The sequence below is a fragment of the Cetorhinus maximus genome, unplaced genomic scaffold (genome assembly GCF_964194155.1).
Source record: "Cetorhinus maximus unplaced genomic scaffold, sCetMax3.hap1.1 HAP1_SCAFFOLD_688, whole genome shotgun sequence".
NCBI classification, from domain to species: domain Eukaryota; kingdom Metazoa; phylum Chordata; class Chondrichthyes; order Lamniformes; family Cetorhinidae; genus Cetorhinus; species Cetorhinus maximus.
In genome coordinates, this window is record NW_027596630.1 from 161,406 (window position 1) to 185,094 (window position 23,689).

At 49.0% G+C, this 23,689-nt stretch overlaps 2 protein-coding genes across 3 annotated transcripts in view; both read left to right on the plus strand.

Moving 5' to 3' along the window:
* LOC144674535 (CD209 antigen-like protein C) overlaps positions 1-23,689 on the plus strand; it is a 50,155-nt gene that overhangs the window by 17,478 nt on the left and 8,988 nt on the right. The gene's annotated exons all lie outside the window — the stretch shown is intronic.
* LOC144674536 (perlucin-like protein) lies at positions 1,231-14,247 on the plus strand. 2 transcript variants are annotated; one of them, XM_078535838.1, is made up of 6 exons: positions 1,231-1,359; positions 6,639-6,726; positions 10,094-10,243; positions 11,238-11,380; positions 12,844-12,950; positions 13,533-14,247. In XM_078535838.1, the coding sequence occupies exons 3-6, from the start codon at positions 10,102-10,104 to the stop codon at positions 13,705-13,707; spliced, it is 567 nt and encodes a 188-aa protein (XP_078391964.1). In that variant the 5' UTR covers positions 1,231-1,359; positions 6,639-6,726; positions 10,094-10,101; the 3' UTR covers positions 13,708-14,247. The 2 variants fall into 2 exon arrangements, 1 of the variants encoding a protein (XP_078391964.1); XR_013574575.1 differs by lacking the exons at positions 10,094-10,243; positions 11,238-11,380; positions 12,844-12,950; positions 13,533-14,247 and adding an exon at positions 7,516-7,603 and having other exon boundaries at positions 6,639-6,710.

Genomic DNA, 23,689 nt, shown 5'->3' on the forward strand with positions numbered 1-23,689 from the left:
GTCAGGCTCTCAATGTGGGCGGGAGGAGGAGGCTCCACGTCCCAGGCCGGAATGGTCACTCTTCCTGACACGGATTGTCAGCCCAAACTCCCGGCAGGACCGGGAGAAACCAATCCACAAACTGCAGAGACAGAGAGAGGGAGGGAGGGAGAGAAGGAGGGAGAGAGGGAGAGGGAGAGAGAGAGGGAGGGAGAGGGAGAGAGGGAGGGAGAGGGAGGGGGAGGGAGAGGGAGAGGGGGAGAGAGGGAGGGAGAGGGAGAGAGAGGGAGAGAGGGAGGGGGAGGGAGAGGGAGAGGGGGAGAGAAGGAGAGGGAGAGGAAGGGAGATACAGGGAGAGAGAGGGAGAGGGAAACACAGAGACAGAGAGAGGGAGGGAGAGAGGGAGAGGCAGAGAGAGTGAGACAGAGAAAGTGAGAGAGAGTGAGAGAAAGAGAGGGAGGGAGAGGGATTGAGAAACAGAGAGACAGACAGAGAGAGAGGGGGAGGCAGAGAGAGAGTGGGAGAGAGAGAGAGGGAGAGAGAAAAAGGGAGAGAAGTAGAGACGGAGAGAGAGAGAGCAGGAGAAACAGGGAGAGAGAGGGGGGAGAAAAGGAGAGAGAGAGACAGGGGGGAAAAAGAGGGAGAGAGAGATGGTGACAGAGATGTAGACAGAGAGAGATATGGTGAGAGAGATTGAGAGAGAGGGAGACAGAAAGAGAGATGGTGAGTGAGATTGAGACAGGGAGACAGAGGGAGAGATGGTGAGAGAGATTGAGAGAGAGGGAGACGGAGACAGATGGTGAGAGAGATTGAGAGAGAGGAAGACAGAGTGGGATATGGTGAGAGAGATTGACAGTGAGAGAAATAGAGAAAGACAGATGGTGAGAGAGATTGTGACAGAAAGATAGTGAGAGAGAGAGTGCGAGAGATAGAGAGACGGTGAGAGAGATTGAGAGAGAGGGACACAGAGAGAGAGAAGGTGAGAGAGATTGAGAGAGAGAGAGATGGTGAGAGAGATTGAGAGAGAGGGACAGAGGGATAGATGGTGAGAGCGATTGAGAGAGAGGGAGACAGAGAGAGAGATGGTGAGAGAGATTGAGAGAGAGGGACTGCTGCCCCTGGAGTCAGTACAACCAGCCTCTCATTCTGATCTCAGGGGAAGTGTCATTGAGAAATGGAACGAAGAGGCAGAAATGGTTTTGAGGAAGCTTTTGCCCTGACATAGAGTCTGAGGAAAGACTGAGACACATCTGAGAGAGAGAGAGAAGCAGACAGGACAGGAACAGAGGAGAGAGACCCCTCAGACACAAACCATGGAGCAGGACACCGACTACATGAATATGAGACACATCAAAAACAACACGACAGCCCCCAGTGAACGTAGGTTAAACTGTTCAATAGAGGGCGAGAGAGAGAGAAGAGAGGGATGGGGAGAGGGAGAGACAGAGAGAGAGAGGGTGAGAGAGAGCCTGAGGGGTTGGGGGACAGAAAAAGAGGTCAAGAGAGAGAGAGTGAGTGTCAGAAAGACAGAAATAAACTGAAAATGAGAGAGCATCTGAGACAAAGAGAGAGAGAAAAGGAATGAAAAAGAGATGCAGACAGTCAGACAGAGAGAGAGAGAGACAGCGAGAGAGAGATGGGGAGTGAGATTGAGAAGAGAGAGATGGAGAAATGGAGAGAAATATTGAGAGTGTGAAAGGCAGAGAGGGAGGCGATGAGAGAGATTGAGAGATAGATGGTGAGAGAGATTGACAGAGAGGGAGATAGAGAGAGAGATGGTGAGAGAGATTGAGAGAGAGGGAGAGAGAGAGATGGTGAGGGAGATTGAGAGAGAGAGACAGAGAGATAGATGATGAGAGAGATTGAGAGAGAGGGAGACAGAGAGATAGATGGTGAGAGAGATTGAGAGAGAGGGAGACAGAGAGAGGGTGAGAGAAATTGAGAGAGAGGGAGAGAGAGATGGTGAGGGAGATTGAGAGAGAGAGAGACAGAGAGATAGATGGTGAGAGAGATTGAGAGAGAGGGAGACAGAGAGAGGGTGAGAGAAATTGAGAGAGAGGGAGAGAGAGATGGTGAGGGAGATTGAGAGAGAGAGACAGAGAGATAGATGGTGAGAGAGATTGAGAGAGAGGGAGACAGAGAGAGAGATGGTGAGAGAGATTGAGAGAGAGGGAGAGAGAGATGGTGAGGGAGATTGAGAGAGAGAGACAGAGAGATAGATGGTGAGAGAGATTGAGAGAGAGGGAGACAGAGAGAGAGAGGGTGAGAGAGATTGAGAGAGAGGGACTGCTGCCCCTGGAGTCAGTACAACCAGCCTCTCATTCTGACCACAGGGGAAGTATCATTGAGAAATGGAACCAAGAAGCAGAAACAGTTTTGAGGAAGTTTTCGTCCTGACATCGAGTCTGAGGAAAGACTGAGACACATCTGAGAGAGAGAGAGAAGCAGACAGGACAGGAACGGAGGAGAGAAATCCACGAGACACAAACAATGGAGCACGACACCGGCTATATGAATATGAGACACATCGAAAACAATACGACAGCCCCCAGTGAACGTAGGTTAAACTGTTCAGTAGAGGGAGAGAGAGGGTGGGGGGGGGAGAGGGAGAGACAGAGAGAGAGAGGGTGAGAGAGAGCCTGAGGGGTTGGGGGACAGATGGAGGGACAGAAAAAGAGGTCAAGAGAGGGAGAGAGAGAGTGAGTGTCAGAAAGACAGAAATAAACTGAAAATGAGAGAGCATCTGAGACAAAGAGAGAGAGAAAAGGAATGAAAAAGAGATGCAGACAGTCAGACAGAGAGAGAGAGACAGGGAGAGAGAGATGGGGAGTGAGATTGAGAAAGAGAGAGATAGAGAAATGGAGAGAGATATTGAGAGTGTGAAAGGCAGAGAGGGAGGCAGTGAGAGAGATTGAGAGAGACTGAGAGAGAGATAGTGAGAGAGATTGATACCGAGAGAGACAGAGTGGGATATGGTGAGAGAGATTGACAGTGAGAGAAACAGAGAGAGATGGTGAGAGTGATTGTGACTGAGAGAGACAGAGAGAAAGACAGTGAGAGATTGAGAGTGCGAGAGATAGAGAGAGAGACGGTGAGAGAGATTGAGAGAGAGAGAGATGGTGAGGGAGATTGAGAGAGAGGGACAGAGAGATAGATGGTGAGAGAGATTGAGAGATGGGGAGACAGAGAGAAAGATGCTGAGAGAGGTTGAGATAGAGGGACTGCTGCCCCTGGAGTCAGTACAACCAGCCTCTCATTCTGACCACAGGGGAAGTATCATTGAGAAATGGAACCAAGAAGCAGAAACAGTTTTGAGGAAGTTTTCGTCCTGACATCGAGTCTGAGGAAAGACTGAGACACATCTGAGAGAGAGAGAGAAGCAGACAGGACAGGAACGGAGGAGAGAAACCCCTCAGACACAAACTATGGAGCAGGATGGTGACTACACGAATATGAGACACATCAAAAACAACACAACAGCCCCCAGTGAACGTAGTAAACTGTTCAATAGAGGGAGAGAGAGAGAGAGAGAAAATGGGGTAGGGTTGCAAATTATGAAAATTATAGAGAAACCAAGAGAAAAGGAGAGAGAGAAAAGGAATGGAAAGAAAGAAGGCGGTCAGAAAGAGAGAGACAGGGAGAGAGAGATAGTGAGAGAGAGTGAGAAAGAGAGAGACATGGAGAGAGATGGTGAGGGTGATTGAGAGTGGGGGAGACAGAGAGAGAGATGGTGAGAGAGATTGAGAGTGAGAGACACAGAGAGAGAGATGGTGAGAGAGATTGGCTGAGAGAGACAGAGAGAGGGAGAGAGTGACAGATATTGAGGCTGAGAGAGAGAGAGATGGTGAGAGTGAGAGAGACAGAGATGGTGAGAGAGACTCTGGCTGAGAGAGACAGAGAGAGGGAGATAGTGACAGATATTGAGGTCGAGAGAGAAAGAGATGGTGAGAGATATTGAGACTGAGAGAGACAGAGAGGGATATGGTGAGAGAGAGTGAGAGAAACAGAGAGAGAGATGGTGAGGGAGATTCAGAGAGGAGGAGACAGAGAGAGAGAGATGGTGAGAGATTGAGAGAGAGGGAGAAAGAGAGAGAGATAGTGAGAGAGATTGAGAGTGAGAGAAACAGAGAGAGAGATGGTGAGGGAGATTGAGTGAGAGGGGCACAGATATAGAGATGGTGAGAGAGATTGAGAGTGAGAGAAACAGAGAGAGAGATGGTGAGGTTGATTGAGAGAGAGGGAGACAGAGAGAAAGATGGTGAGAGATTGAGAGAGAGGGACAGAGAGAGATGGCAAGAGAGATTGTGAGAGAGGGAGACAGAGCGAGAGGTGGTTGAGAGAGCTTGAGACAGAGAGGCACAGAGAGAGACGATGAGAGAGATTGAGAGGGAGAGAGAGAGAGATGATGAGAGATTGAGGCTGAGAGAGAGATAGTGAGAGAGATTGAGAGTGAGAGATGGTGAGAGGGATGGTGTGAGAGGGGGACAGAGAGAGAGATGGTGGGAGAGATTGAGAGAGAGGGAGACAGAGAGAGATGGTGAGAGAGATTGAGAGAGAGGGACTGATGCCCCTGGAGTCAGTACAACTAGCCTCTCATTCTGATCTCAGGGGAAGTGTCATTGTGAAATGGAACAAAGAGGCAGAAACAGTTTTGAGGAAGTTTTCGTCCTGACATCGAGTCTGAGGAAAGACTGAGACACATCCGAGTGAGAGAGAGAGAAGCGGACAGCACAGGAACGGAGGAGAGAAACCCCTCAGACACAAACCATGGAGCAGGACACCGAATACATGAATATGAGACACATCAAAAACAACACAACAGCCCCCAGTGAACGGAGGTTAAACTGTTCAATAGAGGGAAAGAGAGAGAGAGAGAGGGGGAGAGGGAGAGACAGAGAGAGAGAGAGAGAGGCTGAGAGAGAGCCTGAGGGGTTGGGGGACAGATGGAGGGACAGAAAAAGAGGTCAAGAGAGAGAGAGAGAGTGAGTGTCAGAAAGACAGAAATAAACTGAAAATGAGAGAGCATCTGAGACAAAGAGAGAGAGAAAAGGAATGAAAAAGAGATGCAGACAGTCAGACAGAGAGAGAGAGAGACAGGGAGAGAGAGATGGGGAGTGAGATTGAGAAAGAGAGAGAGAGAGAAATGGAGAGAGATATTGAGAGTGTGAAAGGCAGAGAGGGAGGCGGTGAGAGAGATTGAGAGAGAGAGACTGAGAGAGAGATAGTGAGAGAGATTGATACCGAGAGAGACAGAGTGGGATATGGTGAGAGAGATTGACAGTGAGAGAAACAGAGAGAGATGGTGAGAGTGATTGTGACTGAGAGAGACAGAGAGAAAGACAGTGAGAGATTGAGAGTGCGAGAGATAGAGAGAGAGACAGTGAGAGAGATTGAGAGAGAGAGAGAGAGATGGTGAGGGAGATTGACAGAGAGATAGATGGTGAGGGAGAGAGGGACAGAGAGAGAGAGGGTGAGGGAAATTGAGAGAGAGGGACAGAGAGATAGATGGTGAGAGAGATTGAGAGATGGGGAGACAGAGAGAAAGATGCTGAAAGAGGTTGAGATAGAGGGACTGCTGCCCCTGGAGTCAGTACAACCAGCCTCTCATTCTGATCTCAGGGGAAGTGTCATTGTGAAATGGAACCAAGAAGCAGAAACAGTTTTGTGGAAGTTTTCGCCCTGACATCGAGTCTGAGGAAAGACTGAGACGCATCTGAGAGAGAGAGAGAAGCAGACAGGGCACGAACGGAGGAGAGAAACCCCTCAGACACAAACTATGGAGCAGGACGGCGACTACACGAATACGAGACACATCAAAAACAACACAACAGCCCCCAGTGAACGTAGGTTAAACTGTTCAATAGCGGGAGAGAGAGAGAGGGAGAGAGAGAGAGGCAGAGATTCAGAAAGAGAGTGGCAGAGAAATGGAGAGGTTGAAAGTGAGTGAGACAGAGAGAGATGGTGACAGAGATTCAGATTGAGAGTGAGAGAAAGAGAGAGGGTGAGAGGGAGAGAGTGAGAGGGGGAACATAGTGAGATTGAGAGGGGGAACTTTATGCGGTATCTAACCCTGTGCTGTACCTGTCCTGGGAGTGTTTGATGGGGACGGTGTAGAGGGAGCTTTACTCTGTATCTAACCCCGTGCTGTACCTGTCCTGGGGGTGTTTGATTGGGGACTGTGTAGAGGGAGCTTTACTCTGTATCTAACCCCGTGCTGTACCTGTCCTGGGACTGTTTGATGTGGACGGTGAAGAGGGAGCTTTACTCTGTATCTAACCCCGTGCTGTACCTGTCCTGGGAGTGTTTGATGGTGACAGTGTAGAGGGAGCTTTACTCTGTATCTAACCCCGTGCTGTACCTGTCCTGGGACTATTTGATGTGGACGGTGAAGAGGGAGCTTTACTCTGTATCTAACCCCGTGCTGTACCTGTCCTGGGAGTGTTTGATGGGCACAGTGTAGAAGGAGCTTTACTCTGTATCTAACGCCGTGCTGTACCTGCCCTGGGAGTGTTTGATGTGGACAGTGTAGAGGGAGCTTTACTCTGTATCTAACCCCGTGCTGTACCTGTCCTGGGAGTGTTTGATGTGGACAGTGTAGAGGGAGCTTTACTCTGTATCTAACTCTCATCCATTGTATAGTTTCTGTTGCCGTTTTCCAGAGGTTCCGGAGATCTTGTACGCGGAGCTGAATCTTCTTCCTGCCTCCGGGACATCTAAGGTCCATACAACAGGTTAGTTACGGATATCGTATGTCAGTCGTAAGATACTTATTTGTGTCAAACCTGCTGCACTTTAGTCGTTTCTCAATTGTGTTTTACATGATGCATTAGGTAGACCTTGATTCTTCCAGTTTCATCTTGTTACGCCTGAGTCAAAATCGTACCTGATCCATTTCCTCTCTGCTTGTTACACCTTAGTTACGTATCTGTTAGACCTTAGTTATGGGTCTGCTAATCTCTGTTTGGAAAAAGAATACCCTCCGACTGTCACAACTGTGCGACCCGTATCTTCCCTGTCATTTACATCTCAGTTACGTTTCCGTTGCATTGTAGTAACGTCACAGTTAAGCATGAGCCCTGTCCCTGTTGTACTGCTGTAGTGTGTCACTTGCTTCTTAGTTGCGTGTGTGTTACATCTCAATTACACTTTGCTTACATGTCCATCGCACATCCGTTGTATCTTAGCTGTGTTTCTGTTAAGACCTCAGCCACGTGATGATCACACTGCATCTATGTGCCTGCTGTTCCTCGGTTTCCATGCCTGCTCGTTTTGTGTTCCACTTGTTCTATTGGTGAGTTAAGTCTTTGCTAAGTCGCATTTACATGTCAACTGCCTGCAGCTGGTAAAGCAAGCATTTGAGATGCACCTGGCTACGTTCTAGTTAGGTCTTGGCGTGCTCCAGAGCTGAGTGTCATGTTGGTTTGCATATTGTTGCTCTGTCGTTGTCCTCTGCTTCCCACCTACGGCACACGTACTGACCAAAGTGTCCTCATGTTCTTCATCCTTTCTCACTCCGTCTCTCTCCGACTCTCGTAGGTGAACAGGAATCAAGTTACGCCCAAGTCAACTTCACTCCACAGAATCCGCAGTAGAACCAAGGCCCGGAGGTGACCCCAGGCAAAGGAGAGTCACACTGGGAGTGTGGGGTCAGAGGTCACAATGGTTCAGGACAGTCGAGGGGAGGGATGTGGTGAAGGGTGAGGGGATTCACCTCCCTATCCCTGTAACCTCCTCCAACAACTACACCCCTCCCTTTCTCTGTAAACTCCACCAGCCTCGACACCCCTCCCTATCTCTGTAACCTCCTCCAGCACCTACAACCCTCCCCATCTCTTAACCTCCTCCAGCCCCTACACCCCTCCCTATCTCTGTAACCTCTTCCAGCCCCTACACCCCTCCCTATCTCTGTAACCTCCTCCAGTCCCTACAACCCTCTCTATCTCTGTAACCTCCTCCAGCCCCTACACCCCTCCCTATCTCTGTAACCTCCTCCAGCACCTACAACCCTCCCCATCTCTTAACCTCCTCCAGCCCCTACACCCCTCCCTATCTCTGTAACCTCCTCCAGCACCTACAACCCTGCCTATCTCTGTAACCTCCTCCAGCCCCTACAACCCTCCCTATCTCTGTAACCTCCTCCAGCCCCTACAACCCTCCTTATCTCTGTAACCTCCTCCAGCTCCTACACTCCTCCCTATCTCTGTAACCTCCTCCAGCCCCTACACCCCTCCCTATCTCTGTAACCTCCTCCAGCCCCTACACCCCTCCATATCTCTGTAACCTCCTCCAGCCCCTACAACCCTCACTATCTCTGTAAATTCCTACAGCCCCTACAACCCTCCCTATCTCTGTAAATTCCTCCAGCCCCTACACCCCTCCCTATCTCTGTAACCTCCTCCAGCCCCTACAACCCTCACTATCTCTGTAAATTCCTACAGCCCCTACACCCCTCGCTATCTCTGTAAATTCCTACAGCCCCTACACCCCTCACTATCTCTGTAACTTCCTGCAGCCCTCTGAGATCTCTGTGTTCCTCCAATTCCGGCCTCTCGAGCGTTCCCCAATTCCCATAGCTCCGCCATTGGTGACCGGGACTTCAGCTGCCTGGGGCCCTAAACTCTGAAATTTCCTCTCTGCTTCTCTCTCTGTGTCTTGCTCACTCTCTCTCTGTTTCACTCTCCCTTCCTCTCTCTCTCTCTGTCTCACTCTCTGTCTCGCTGTATCTGTCTCCCTGCCTCTCCCACTGTCTGTTTCTTACTCTCTCTCTCTCTGTCTCTCCCTCTGTCTGTCTCTCTCTCTCTCCTCCTTTAAGACGCTCCTTGTGCTGATCTCTGTGTCTGAGCTTTTGGTTTCCTGTCCCTAATATCTCCCTGTGTGACTCGGTGTTTGATTCTCTTTGATAAGCCTCCTGTACCGTGCGCTGGGATATGAAACGAGGGATATAAACGAGTAACGTGGTTGTTGTTTCTCTCAATAAGGGTGGTAGATACGTCACCATTGTCTGTTCCGTGCAGTAACACAGGCTTCTCAACATGGGTCAATCTTTACTTCTCTATTCCAGGTAAAACTGGATAGGAAACAGCTGGAGGAAAAAGATCAAAAAAATCCAGATGGCCCATCGTGGTCGGACTCATTGTCTTAATCTGCAACTTTGCTATTATTACAGGTCTCACAGTTCACGGTACGGGGAGGAACATCTCACTGTAACACCCTGATATATCCCACACCCCTCACTATAATACTCTGGTATATCCCACACCCCTCACTGAAACACTCTGATATATCCCACACCCCTCACTGTAACACTCTGATATAACCCAAACCCCTCACTGTAACACTCTGATATATCCCACACTCCTCACTGTAACATCCTGATATATCCCACACCCCTCACTGTAACACTCTGATATATCCCACACCCCTCACTGTAACACTCTGATATATCCCACATCACTCACAGTAACACCCTGATACATCCCACACCCCTCACAGTAACACCCTGATACATCCCAAACCACTCACTGTAACACTCTGATACATCCCACACCCCTCACTGTAACACTGATATATCCCACACCCCTCACTGTAACACTCTGATATATCCCAAACCACTCACTGTAACACCCTGATACATCCCAAACCACTCACTGTAACACTGTGATATATCCCACACCCTCACTTTAACACCCTGATACATCCCACGCCCCTCGCTGTAACACTTTGATATATCCCACACCCCTCACTGTAACACTCTGATATATCCCACACCCCTCACTGTAACACTTTGATATATCCCACACCCCTCACTGTAACACTCTGATATACTCCACACCCCTCACTGTAACACCCTGATATAGCCCACACCCCTCACTGTAACACTCTGATATATCCCACACCCCTCACTGTAACTCTCTGATATATCCCACACCCCTCACTGTGGCACTCTGATATATCCCACACCCCTCACTGTAACACTCTGATATATCCCACACCCCTCACTGTAACACCGATATATCCCACACCCCTCACTGTAACACTCTGAAAAATCCCACATCCCTCACTGTAACACTCTGATATATCCCACACTATCTCTCACTCCGGCTCCCGCTCTCAGTTCTACAGATGAACAAGGAGTGTGGTGGTGCTGACTTCCTGAACCAGACCTTGGCCATTGCCCTGCGGAACCTGACAGAGCTGGATGGAATGTTCCAGAAATTGTCCGAGACTGCGCGATTGCTCTGCCCAATGCTCCGAAGCTGTTCAGGTGAGTGGGAGCTGCCGGCAGTACTCCTGCCCCCTCCCGCATCATCCCACGTTCTGCCCCATTGGGATCACCCCCACCTCCTGTTTCCCCGCCCCCACCCCCTGTCTCCCCGCCCCCACCCCCTGTCTCCCCACCCCCACCCCCTGTCTCCCCACCCCCACCCCCACCCCCTGTATCCCCACCCCCACCCCCTGACTCCCCACCCCCACCCCCTGACTCCCCACCCCCATCCTCCCCATCCTTCAGACAAGGCCTCAATCTCCAAGCGGGTGAAGGCCGCACTATCCCGGCCTCTGCCTCCCCGAGTTTGGGACAGGCGAGGGGATGAATCGATTGGAGGGGGGTCTGTCCGACAGATTGAAGGGATTGGATAAGGTGCAGGCAGGCAATCCAGTCTCGAAGCCTGAGGCCGACAAACAAAACCACGGCGACTGGACCCGAGGCGTTGAAAGCAATAAAGAGATTCGATTGGGTCGATGGAGAGAAACTATTTCCTCTGGTCCGGTGGGTTGTGGGGGAGCCGGGGAGGGGGAGTCGAGAACAAGCGGGAAGAAGGTTAAAATTCGAGCCAGGACGTTCAGGGGGGACATCAGGAAACACCTCTTCACAGAAAGGGGAGCGGAAATCAGGAACTCTCCACCACCCCACCCCCCCACCCGCAAAATAGACTGTGGGGGCCGGAGGTCAAAGGGAAACGTCAAAACTGAGATTGAGAGATTGTTGTTGTCACGGAACCGAGGGAGTTAAGGTAAAGAGGAGATCCAATAGAATGGTGTAAAATGCTCAAGAGGGACTGAATGGCCTCCTCCTGTTCCTGTGTAACAGGCTCGAGAGGCGCTGAATGGCCTCCTCCTGATCCTGTGTAACAGGCTCGAGAGGGGCTGAATGGCCTCCTCCTGTTCCTGTGTCACAGGCTCGAGAGGGGCTGAATGGCCCCCTCCTGTTCCTTATGTTTCGATGTACTTCTCTGAATTAAGTCTTTATAATTTTGCAGAGTCTCCCTGTCCGAGCGGTTGGAAAGTTCATAATCATCATTGCTATAGATTCTCAACGGAGAGAGTAAACTGGGACTCGGCAAAACGACATTGTGAATCCCTAAATTCACACCTCATCATCATAAATACAAAACAGGAACAGGTGAGAATGACAGATGCATCGGTCAGAATGAGATAGAGAGAGAATATCCCTCTGCACCGTCCCCATCAAACATACAGCACGGGGTTAGATACAGAGTAAAGCTCCCTCTATACTGTCCCAATCAAACACTCGCAGGACAGGTACAGCACGGGGTTAGATGCAGAGAAAAGCTCCCTCAACACTGTCCCCATCAAACACACCCAGGATAGGGACAGCACGGGGATAGATACAGAGTAAAGCTCCCTCTACACCGTCCCCAATAAACACTCCCAGGACAGGTACAGCACGGGGTTAGATACAGAGTAAAGCTCCCTCTACACCGTCCCCAGTAAACACTCCCAGGACAGGTACAGCACGGGGTTAGATACAGAGTAAAGCTCCCTCTACACTGTCCCCATCAAACACTCCCAGGACAGGTACAGCAAGGGGTTAGATGCAGAGTAAAGCTCCCTCTAAACTGTCCACATAAAACACTCTCAGGGCAGGTACAGCATAGGGTTAGATACAGAGTAAAGCTACCTCTACACCGTCCCCATCAAACACTCACAGGACAGGTATAGCACGGGGTTAGATACAGAGTAAAGCTACCTCTACACCGTCCCCATCAAACACTCACAGGACAGGTATAGCACTGGGTTAGATACAGAGTAAAGCTCCCTCTACACCGTCCCCATCAAACACTCCCAGGACAGGTACAGCACGGGGTTAGATACAGAGTAAAGCTCCCTCTACACCGTCCACATCAAACACTCCCAGGACAGGTACAGCACGGGGTTAGATACAGAGTAAAGCTCCCTCTACACTGTCCCCATCAAACACTCAGGGGACAGGTATAGCACGGGGTTAGATACAGAGTAAAGCTCCCTCTACACTGTCCACATCAAACACTCCCAGGACAGGTACAGCACGGGGTTAGATACAGAGTAAAGCTCCCTCTACACCGTCCCCATCAAACACTCCCAGGACAGGTACAGCATGGGGTTAGATACTGAGTAAAGCTCCCTCTACACTGTCCCCATCAAACACTCCCAGGACAGGTACAGCACAGGGTTAGGTACAGAGTAAAGCTCTCTCTACACTACATGGACGAGGGTTTCAGCAGTCGATGAGCTGAGACCGGGGTGGTTTTGGTCGATGTTACGGAGTTGGAAAGAGGCCGTCTTGGTGACGATGTGGATATGAGGTGGGAATCCCGTCTCCAGGTTAAACACAACCCCAGGGTTGTGAACAGTCTGGTTCAGACTCAGAGAGTTCCCAGGATGGAGTCGGTAACTCGGGAATGGAGTTTGGAACAGAGACGGAAAACAACAGCTTCAGTCTTCCCGATATTTAATCAGAGGGAATGAGGGAGAATTTCCTGAGGAAGGTTTTGGGGCATTTTGGGTATCAGTTGTGTGTGCGTGTTTGTGTGAGTTAAGGCAGTCATACTAACTGATCACATTCCATCATTGTATCTGCTGCAGGATTTCATAAAGAAATCTATCGAGAACAATCCTGGGGTTTCCTGGATCGGACTAACAGATCGAGAGAGTGAAGGAAATTGGACATGGGTGGATGGGACCCAAGTGAGGTGGGTCCAGGCTTTGCATGGAGAGAGAGAGCAGGACAGGGGGATTAGTTTGGGATTGATACAGGGCTATGGAGAGAGAGCGGGACAGTGGGATTAGTTTGGGATTGATACAGGGATATGGGGAGAGAGCGGGACAGTGGGATTGGTTTGGGATTGATATAGGGCAATGGGGAGAGTGTGGGGCAGTGGGATTGGTTTGGGATTTGTACAGGGCTATGGGGAGGGAGTGGGACAGTGGGATTAGTTTGGGATTGATACAGGGATATGGGGAGAGAGCGGGACAGTGGGATTGGTTTGGGATTGATATAGGGCAATGGGGAGAGTGTGGGGCAGTGGGATTGGTTTGGGATTTGTACAGGGCTATGGGGAGGGAGTGGGACAGTGGGATTAGTTTGGGTTTTGTACAGGGCTATAGGGAGTGAGCCGGGACAGTGGGATTAGTTGGCGATTTGTACAGTGCTATGGAGGGAGAGCGGGGCAGTGGGATTAGTTTGGGATTGTACCAGGCTGTAGGAATCTTGCTGATTCTGTGCAGGAATGTGTCGGATTTTTATCGGTATTTTTTATTTCCCCATTTCCCAGTTTTACTCGATGGGGTCAGGGTGAACCGAATAATGCAGAAGAAAATGAAAACTGCGCCATTATCAGAAGAGCCAACTGGAATGATGTCAGATGTACCGATCAGTTCCGTTTCATCTGTGAGAAAAGGGCACTGCCCTGCGTCGAGGCAGCTGATATTGAGAAATATTGTTCCTGAAGAGAGACTGGGGTACAGAACAATATTGTCAGGATTGTCCAAAGATCCCAAGCCCCTCCTCCCTTCCCCACAATCCCCAACTGCCCGAGGCCACGTCCGTAAGGGTAAAGTTCATCTGTTCCCCTTTTCTCCCAGGTGGAGCCTCCTGCAGTGCCACCAGTTGTGGGAGGCGGGAATGACAGCGTGACGGTTGACATTGGAAAACCCCATTATAAATCCAGGCAGGAATCCGGCGACATGTAACAGGACAGAAGTCCTGCATTTCTCTAGCAGCTTTCACGAATTCAGATGATCCCCAACCTGCTTTTGCAGCCAATGAAGCAACTCCTTACAGTGTTTCCATAGTTGTCATGTCAGAAACAAGGCATTCAATTTGCGTGCAGTAAGCTCTCACTGGACTAAGAATTAAACTCGGTCACATCAGAAATATTCTTTGGACTTATTCTTCTCGGACTCTGTAAATTGTGTGAACTCATTTCAATCTCCATGGTTCTTGTACTGTTACTATCCATAGTTGTAAAAGTTTCCTTTTTCTATCCTCCATTACTGTGTCTGTGCATTTGTGTACGTGTGTGTGCGTGTGTGTGTTTGAATGTGAGAGTGTGAGGTGTTTTAATGTGAGTGTGTGAGTGTGTGAGCGTGAGTGTGTGAGTGTGAGTGTGTGAGCGTGAGTGTGAGCGTGTGTGTGAGCGTGTGTGTGAGCGTGTGTGAGTAGGCGTGTATGTGTGTTTGTGAGAATATGTTTGTGCGAGTGTGCGTGAGAGTGTGGATGGGTGTGTGCGAGTGTGTGTGGGTGTGAATGTGGAGGTTGACATTGTGAACATTCCTGCCCCGGGTTTTAAATGTAAATAAACTAACCCGAGTTGATCATAATGTGAGTTTGCTGTGAGTGATTAGTATAGTGGATCAGACACACTGATGGTTTGGGAAAACACACCACAACACACTTCACAAAGAATTCAAAACACCTTCTGCGTACGGACAGTTGGTGAGAGACAGAAGTACAGTTTTCCTATCTCTCTCCTGTCTGGAACAGTTCGTTCCTGAGGAACCTACCAACTCAGACATGTGTACAAGATCTCCAACTTTGTAATACTGCTCCCAAATTCTCAATTCCTTCATACACCAGCCTATGTACTTTTGCTTTAACCAATCCCTTAAGCATGTTCGGTGTCCTGACATTTACCCAGAAACTGACCACAATGAGCAGGAAAATCTCAGTATCTCTCTCTCTCTCTGTCCCGGTATATTTTTCTCTCTCTCCCTATCCCGGTATATTTTTCTCTCTCTCCCTATCCCGGTATATTTTTCTCTCTCTCCCTATCCCAGTATTTCTCTTTCTCCGTTTTTCTCTCTTGCACGAGCCACATCTTTCGCGCCTCTTCTTGGTCAATTGCTTCTTTTACCGATTAACTGAAATCTGTGTCGTTCTCGTCCTCGTTCCTTAAGCCAACGAGACAGTTTCTCCTGATCTATCCACGATGCTGCTATCCCTTTCAGAGAAACATAGAAACGAGGAGCAGGAGCAGGCCATTCGTCCCTTCGAGCCTGCTCCGCCATTCATTATGATCATGGCTGATCATCCAACTCAATAGCCTGCTCCCGCTTTCTCCCCATACCCTTTGATCCCTTTCGCCCCAAGAGCTATATCTAACTCCTTCTTGAAAACATACAATGTTTTGGTCTCAACTGCTTTCTGTGGTAACGAATTCCACAGGCTCACCACTCTCTGGATGAAGAAATTTCTCCTCATCTCAGTCCTAAATGGTCTACCCCATAGCACCAGACTGTGAGCCCTGGTTCTGGACTCCCCCACCATTGGGAACATCCTTCCTGCATCTACCCTGTCTAGTCCTGTTAGAATTTTAGAGGTTTCTATGAGATCCCCCCCTCATTCTTCTGAACTCCAGCGAATATAATCCTAATCGACTCAATCTATCGACATATGTCAGTCCCGCCATCCCAGGAATCAGTCGGGTAAACCTTCACTGCACTCCCTCGATAGCAAGTACATCCTTCCTCAGATAAGGAAACCAAAACTGCACACAATATTACAGGTGTGGTCTCACCAAAGCCCTGAACAATTGCAGCAAGACATCCCTGTTCCTGTACTCGAATCCTCTGGCTATGAAGGCCAACGTACCATTTGCCTTCTTTACCGCCTGCTGCACCTGCATGCTTACCTTCAGCGACTGGTGTACAATGGACACCCAGGTCTCGTTGCACATTCCCCTCTCTCAATTTATCGCCATTCATATAATAATCTGCCTTCCTGTTTTTGCTACCAAAATGGATAACCTCACATTCATCCACATTATACTGCATCTGTCATGCATTTGCCCACTTAGCTTGTCCAAATCATACTGAAGCATCTCTGCATCCTCCTCACAGCTCACCCTCCCGCCCAGCTTTGTGTAATCTGCAAATTTGGAGATATGACATTTAATTCCCTCATCTAAATCATTAATATATATTGTGAATAACTGGGGTCCCAGCACCGATCCCTGCGGTACCCCACTAGTCACTGCCTGCCATTCGGAAAAAGACCCGTTTCTTCCTTCTCTTTGTTTCCTGTCTGCCAACCAGTTTTCTATCCATCTCAATACTACCCCTAATCCTGCGCACTTTAATTTTACACGCCAATCTCTTATGTGGGAAATGTCGAAAGCCTTCTGAAAGTCCAAATGAACCACATCCACTGGCTCCCCCTCATCAACTCTACTCGTGACATCCTCGAAAAATTCCAGTAGATTTGTCAAGCATGATTTCCCTTTCGTAAATCCATGCTGACTCTGTCCGATTCTGCCACTGTTTTCCACGTGCTCAGCTATTAAGTCTTTTATAATGGACTCTCGAATTTTCCCCACTACCGATGTCTGGCTGACTGGTCTATAATTCCCTGTTTTCTCTCTGACTCCCTTTTTAAATAGTGGGGTTACATTAGCTACCCTCCAATCTGTAGGAACTGTTCCAGAGTCTATAGAATCTTGGAAGATGACCACCAATGCAGCCACTATTTCTAGGGCCACTTCCTGAAGTACTCTGGGATGTAGATTGTCAGGCCCCGGAGATTTAACAGCTTTCAATCCCATCAATTTCCCCAACACCATTTCCCTACTAATACTGATTTCTTTCAGTTCCTCCTTCTCATTAAACCCTTTGTTCCCCAATATTTTTGGTATGTTATTTGTGTCCTCCTTTGTGTAGACAGAACCAAAGTATGTATTTAGTTGGACAGCCATTTCTTTGTTCCCCATTATAAATTCCCCTGTTTCTGACTGTAAGGGACCTACATTTGTCTTCACTAATCTTTTTCTCTTCACATACCTATAGAAACCTTTACAGTCAATTTTTATGTTCCCTGCAAGCTTACCCTCGGGCTCTATTTTCCCCTTCTTAATCAATCCCGTGGTCCTCCTTTGCTCAATTCTAAACAGCTCCCAATCCTCAGGTCTGTTGTATTTTCTGGCCAACTTGTATGCCTCTTCCTTGCATCTAATACTCTCTCTAATTTCCCTCATAAGCCATGGTTTGGCCATCTTTCCTGTTTTACTTTTGCGCCAGACAGGAATAAATAATTGTTGCAGTTCACCCATGCACTCTTTGAATGTTTGCCAATGCCTATCCAACGTCATCCCTTTAAGCAACGTTTCCCAATCCATCATAGCCAACTTGCACCTCACACCATCGTAGTTTCCTTTATTAAGTTTCAGGACCCAAGTCTCAGAATCAATTACATCGCTCTCCATCTTGATGAAGAATTCTATCACATTATGGTCGCTCATCCCCAAGGGGCCTCGCACAACTAGATTGCTAATTATTCCTTTCTCATTACACAATACCCAGTCGAGGATGGGCTGTTTTCTCGTTGGTTCCTCAAAGCATTGGTCCAGAAAAACATCCCATATACACTCCAGGAATTCCTCTTCTACGGTATTGTTACTAATTTGATTTGCCCAATCTATATGCAGATTAAGGTGACCCATAATTACACATGTTCCTTTATTACATGCTTCTCTAATTTCCTGTTTAATGCCATTCCCAACATCACCACTACAGTTTGGGGGTCTATATACAACCCCCACTAACGTTTTTTGCCCCTTAGTGTTTCTCAGCTCTACCCATACAGATTCAACATCGTCGGGGCTAATGTCTTTCCTCACTATTGCGTAATTTCCTCTTTAACCAGCGATGAAACTCCACCACCTTTTTCTCTTTGTCTGTCCTTCCTAAATACTGAATACCCCTGGATGTTCAGTTCCCTTCCCTGGTCACCCTGCTGCCATGTCTCCGTAATTCCGACTATATCATACCTGTTTACATCTATTTGCGCAGTTAATTCATCCACTTTATGCGAATGCTCCTCGCATTAATGCACAAAGCCTTAAGGCTTGCCTTTTTAACATTACTTGTCCCGTTCCCACTATTTTTCACTGAGGCCCTGTTTGATTCTGGCCCTTGATTTCTTTGACTATCACTTTTCTTATTCCGCTTTCTGTCTTTTGTTCTTGTCTTTGATTCCCCTTTCTCTGACTCCTTGCATTGGTTCCCATTCCCCTGCCATTTTAGTTTAAATCCTCCCCAACCACTCTAGCAAATGTTCCCCCTAGGACATCAGTCCTGGCCCTGTCCAGGTGTAACCCATCCGGTTTGTACTGGTCCCACCTCCCGCAAAACCAGTCCCAATGCCCCAGGAACCTGAAACCATCCCTTTCACACCATCTCTTCAGCCACGTATTTATCTGATATATCCTGCTATCTCTTCACTGACTAGCACGTAACACTGGTGGTAATCCTGAGATCACTACCTTTGAGGTCCTACTTTTCAACTTACTTCCTAACTCCATATATTCTGCTTTTAGGATCTCATCCCTTTTCTCACCTGTGTCGTTTGTAACAATGTGCACCACGACCACTGGGTGTTCACCCTCCCGCTTCAGAATGTCCTCTAGCCGCTCTGAGACATCCATGACCCGAGCACCAGGGAGGCAACGTACCATCTTGGAGTCTCGTTTGCAGCCACAGAAATGCCTCTCTATTCCCCTTACAATTGAATCCCCTGTAGCTGTTGCATTCCCACACATTTTACTCCTCCCCTGTGCAGCCCAGGCAACCATGGTGCAACAAATTTGGCTGTTGCTGCTTTCTCCTGAGAGGCCATTCCCCCCCCAACAGTATCCAAAGCGGTATACCTGTTTTGCAGAGGAATAGCCACAGGAGATTCCTGCACTACCTGCCTAGTCCCCTTGCTTTGCCTGGTGGTCACCCATTCCCTTCCTGCCTGTGGACTCTTACCCTACAGTGTGACCACCTCTCTATACGTCCCTATCCACGATACTCTCCACCTCGCGGATGCTCCACCGTGTCCCCAGCCGCCGCTCCAGCTCCAAATCCCCGGCTTCCAGGAGCTGCAGCTGGAGACACTTCCCGCACACAGGCTGGTCCCGGGCACTGGAAACGTGCCCGGCTTCCCACATAGAGCAGGATGAGCACACCACGGCTTTGAGCTCTCCTGCCATGACTGACCCCTTTAAATTAAATTAAACCTTTTGGAAGATACTTAATATCAAATAATATCAATTACTCTCGGGCCCTTCTTCCCTGCTCCTCGCTGTTACAGAATATAGTCCCTTACAAACGATGAACCACAAAATAAGATCTTAAACACTCTCAGCAATAAAAGTAGTAAACGCTGACCCGGCCGCACTCATTGTCCTCGAAGGATCACCTCGTTCCCGCCTCACTGAACTCCCTTAGTGACCTTTGCTCCTGCTCAACTCCCGGCTCCTCTCGCGCTTCCCTTCAACTGACACAGAGCGCGCAGGGGGCGGGGTCACACAGCGGGCTGGGGGCGGGGTGACACAGTGCGGGCAGGGGGCGGGGTGACACAGTGCGGACAGGGGGCGGGGTGATACAGAGCGCGCAGGGGGCGGGGTGACACAGAGCGCGCAGGGGGCGGGGTGATACAGAGCGGGGACGGGGCGGGGTGACACAGGGCGCGCAGGGGGCGGGGTGATACAGAGCGGGGACGGGGCGGGGTCACACAGTGCGGACAGGGTGCGAGGTGATACCGAGCGTGGTTCCTCCTCCTAGCGGCGAGGATTGGAACTGCATGTGTGGGTTGTGGACAGAAACAAAAACAAAAATACCTGGAAAATCTCAGCAGTTCTGGCAGCATCGGTGGAGAGGAGCACAGTTGACTTTTCGAGTCTCTCCACCGATGCTGCCAGACCTGCTGAATTTTTCCAGGTATTTTTATTTTTGTTTTGGATTTCCAGCATCCGTAGTTCTTTGCTTTTATCTCTGGGTTGCGGACAGTATTGACTCAGTAGTTCCTCCTCCTAGCGGCGAGGATTGGAACTGCAGGTGTGGGTTGTGGATGGTGTTGATCAGTGGTTAACCCTCCTAGCGGCGATGATTGGAACTTCAGGTGTGGGTTGTGGACAGTGTTGACTCAGTGGTTGATCCTCCTGGCGGCGATAATTGGAACTGCAGGTGTGGGTTGTGGGCAGTGCTGACTCAGTGGTTAATCCTCCTAGCGGCGAGGATTGGAACTGCAGGTGTGGGTTGTGGGCAGTGTTGACTCAGTGGTTCCTCCTCCTAGCGGCGAGGATTGGAACTGCAGGGATAAAAACAAAAAACTGCGGATACTGGAAATCCAAAACAAAAACAGAAATACCCGGAAAAACTCAGCATGTCTGGCAGCGTCGGCAGAGAAAAGCAAAGTTGACATTTCGAGTCCACATGACCCTTCAAGAGAACTAAGTAAATATAGGAAAGGGGTGAAATATAAGCTGGTTTAAGGGGGGTAAGGAGAAGTGGGGGGGGGGGGTTGTTGGGACAAGCAAGCAGTGATAGGAGGAGATAACCAAAAGATGTCACGGAAAAAAGAACAAAGAGGTGTTGAAGGTGGTGATATTATCTAAAAGAATGTGCTAATTAAGAGTGGCGAACAGGACAAGCAAGGTAGCTCTAGTGAGGGTGGGGTGAAATAAACAATGGGTGCAATACATTTAAAAATAATGGAAATAGGTGGGAAAAGAAAAATCTATATAAATTATTGGAAAAAACAAAAAGGAGGGGGAAGAAACTGAAAGGGGGTGGGGATGGAGGAGGGAGTTCAAGATCTAAAATTGTTGAACTCAATATTCAGTCCAGAAGGTTGTAAAGTGCCTAGTCGGAAGATGAGGTGCTGTTCCTCCAGTTTGCGTTGAGCTTCACTGGAACAATGCAGCAGGCCAAGGACAGACATGTGGGCAAGAGAGCAGGGTGGAGTGTTAAAATGGCAAGCGACAGGGAGGTCTGGGTAATGCTTGCAGACAGACCGAAGGTGTTCTGCAAAGCGGTCACCCAGTCTGCGTTTGGTCTCTCCAATGTAGAGGAAACCGCATTGGGAGCAACGAATTCAGTAGACTAAGTTGAGGGAAGTGCAAGTGAAATGCTGCTTCACTTGAAAGGAGTGTTTGGGCCCTTGGACGGTGAGGAGAGAGGAAGTGAAGGGGCAGGTGTTGCATATTCTGCGTTCGCATGGGGTGGTGCCATTGGAGAGGGTTGAAGGTAGGGGGTGATGGAGGAGTGGGCCAGGGTGTCACGGAGGGAAAGATCCCTATGGAATGCCGCCGGAGGGGCGGGGGGGGGGTGAAGGGAAGATGTGTTTGGTGGTGGCATCATGCTGGAGTTAGTGGAAATGGCGGAGGATGATCCTTTGAATGTGGAGGCTGGTGGGGTGATAAGTGAGGACAAGGGGGACCCTATCATGTTTCTAGGAGGGAGGAGAAGGCATGAGGTCGGATGCGCAGGAGATGGGCCGGACACGGTTGAGGGCCCTGTCAACTACCGTGGGTGGAAAACCTCGGTTAAGGAAGAAGGAGGACATGTCAGAGGAACTGTTTATGAACGTAGCATCATCAGAGCAGATGCAACGGAGACGAAGGAACTGAGATAATGGGATGGAGTCCTTACAGGAAGCGGGATGTGAGGAGCTGTAGTCGAGGTAGCTGTGGGAGTCGGTAGGCTTGTAATGGATATTGGTGGACATTCTATCACCAGAAATTGAGACAGAGAGGTCAAGGAAGGGAAGGGAAGTGTCAGAGATGGACCATGTGAAAATGATGGAGGGGTGGAGATTGGAAGCAAAATTAATAAATTTTACCAGGTCCCGATGAGAGCATGAAGCAGCACTGAAGTAATCATCGATGTACCAGAGAAAGAGTTGTGGGAGGGGGCCGGAGTAGGACTGGAACATTATATCTGCTGCAGAATTTCATTAAGAAATCTATCGAGACCAATCTTTCGACTTACTGGATTGGACTAACACATCGAGAGACTGAAGGAAACTGGAAATGGGTGGATGCGACCCCAGTGAGGTGAGTCCCAGAGTCGCATGGAGAGGGAGCGGGACAGTGGGATTAGTTTGGCTATTTGTACAGGGCTATGGGGAGAGATCGGGAAAGTGGGATTAGTTTGGGATTGATACTGGGCTATGGGGAGAGAACGGGGCAGGGGGATTAGTTTGGGATTGATACAGGGCTATGGGGAGAGAACGGGGCAGTGGGATTAGTTTGGGGATTGATATAGGGCTATGGGGAGAGAGTGGGGCAGTGGGATTAGTTTGGGGATTGATACAGGGCTATGGGGAGAGAACGGGGCAGTGGGATTAGTTTGGGGATTGATATAGGGCTATGGGGAGAGAGTGGGGCAGTGGGATTAGTTTGGGGATTGATACAGGGCTATGGGGAGACAGCGTGGCAGTGGGATTAGTTTGGGATATGTACAGGGCTGTAGTAATCTTGTTGATTCTGTGCAGGAATGTGTCAGGTTTTTATTAGTATTTTTTATTTCTCCAATTCGCAGTTTTACTCGATGGTATCAGGGTGAATCGAATAATGGGAAAAAGTAATGAAAACTATGCCCTTATCAGAACAAGTGGCTGGTATGCTTACTGTTGTTCTGATCGCTTCCCTTTCATCTGTGAGAAAAGGGCACTGCCCTGCATCGAGGCAGCTGATATTGAGAAATATTGTTCCTGAAGAGAGACTGGGACACAGAACGAGTGTCAGGATTGTCCAAAGATCCCAGCCCCTCCTCCCTTCCCCTCAATGCCCGACTGCCCGAGGCCACGTCCGTAAGGTGAAAGTTCCCCTTCTCCCCCAGGAGGAGCCTCCTGCAGCACCACCAGTGGTGGGCGGTGGGAATGACAGTGTGACGGTTGACATTGGAAAACCCCATTATAAATCCAGGCAGGAATCCGGCAAAATGTAACAGGACAGAAGTCCTGCATTTCTCTAGCACCTTTCACTAACTCAGGAGATCCCCCAACCTGTTTTTGCAGCCAATGAAGCAACTCCTTACAGTGTTTTCATAGTTGTCATCTCAGAAACGAGGCTTTCAAGTTGCATGCAATAAGCTCCCGCTGGACTCGGGATTGAAATCGGTCACATTGGAAATATCTTTTGGACTTTTTCTTCTCGGACTCTGGAAATCATGTCAACTCATTTTCATCTCCTTGGTTCTGGTACTGTTACTATCCATATTTGTTAAAGCTTATTTTTCTGTCCACCATTAGTGTGTTTGTGTGTGTGTTTGTGTTTGAGTGTGTCCGTGTGTGCATGTCTGCGTGTACATGTCTGCGTGTGTGTGTGTCTGTATGTGCCTGTCTTTGTTTCTCTGCGTGTGTGTGTGTGTATATCAGTGTGTGTGTCTGTGTGTGCATGCCTGTGTTTGTGTATGTGTGTGGGTCTGCATGTATGTGTGCGTGTGTGTGTATGTATGTGTGAGTGTGTGGTGTTTGATTTTGTGCGTGTGTGTGTATGTGTATCTGTGTGTATGTGTGTGCTTGTACGTGTGAGTGAGTGGGTGAGTGTGAGAGTGTGTGGTTGAGTGTGCTTGTGAGTGTGTGAGTGTGTGTGTGTGTGCGTATAGACCTTTTCCAGTTATAACAAGCAGTCGAGAGGCTTGTGAAATGATTTTGAATTCTGCCGAT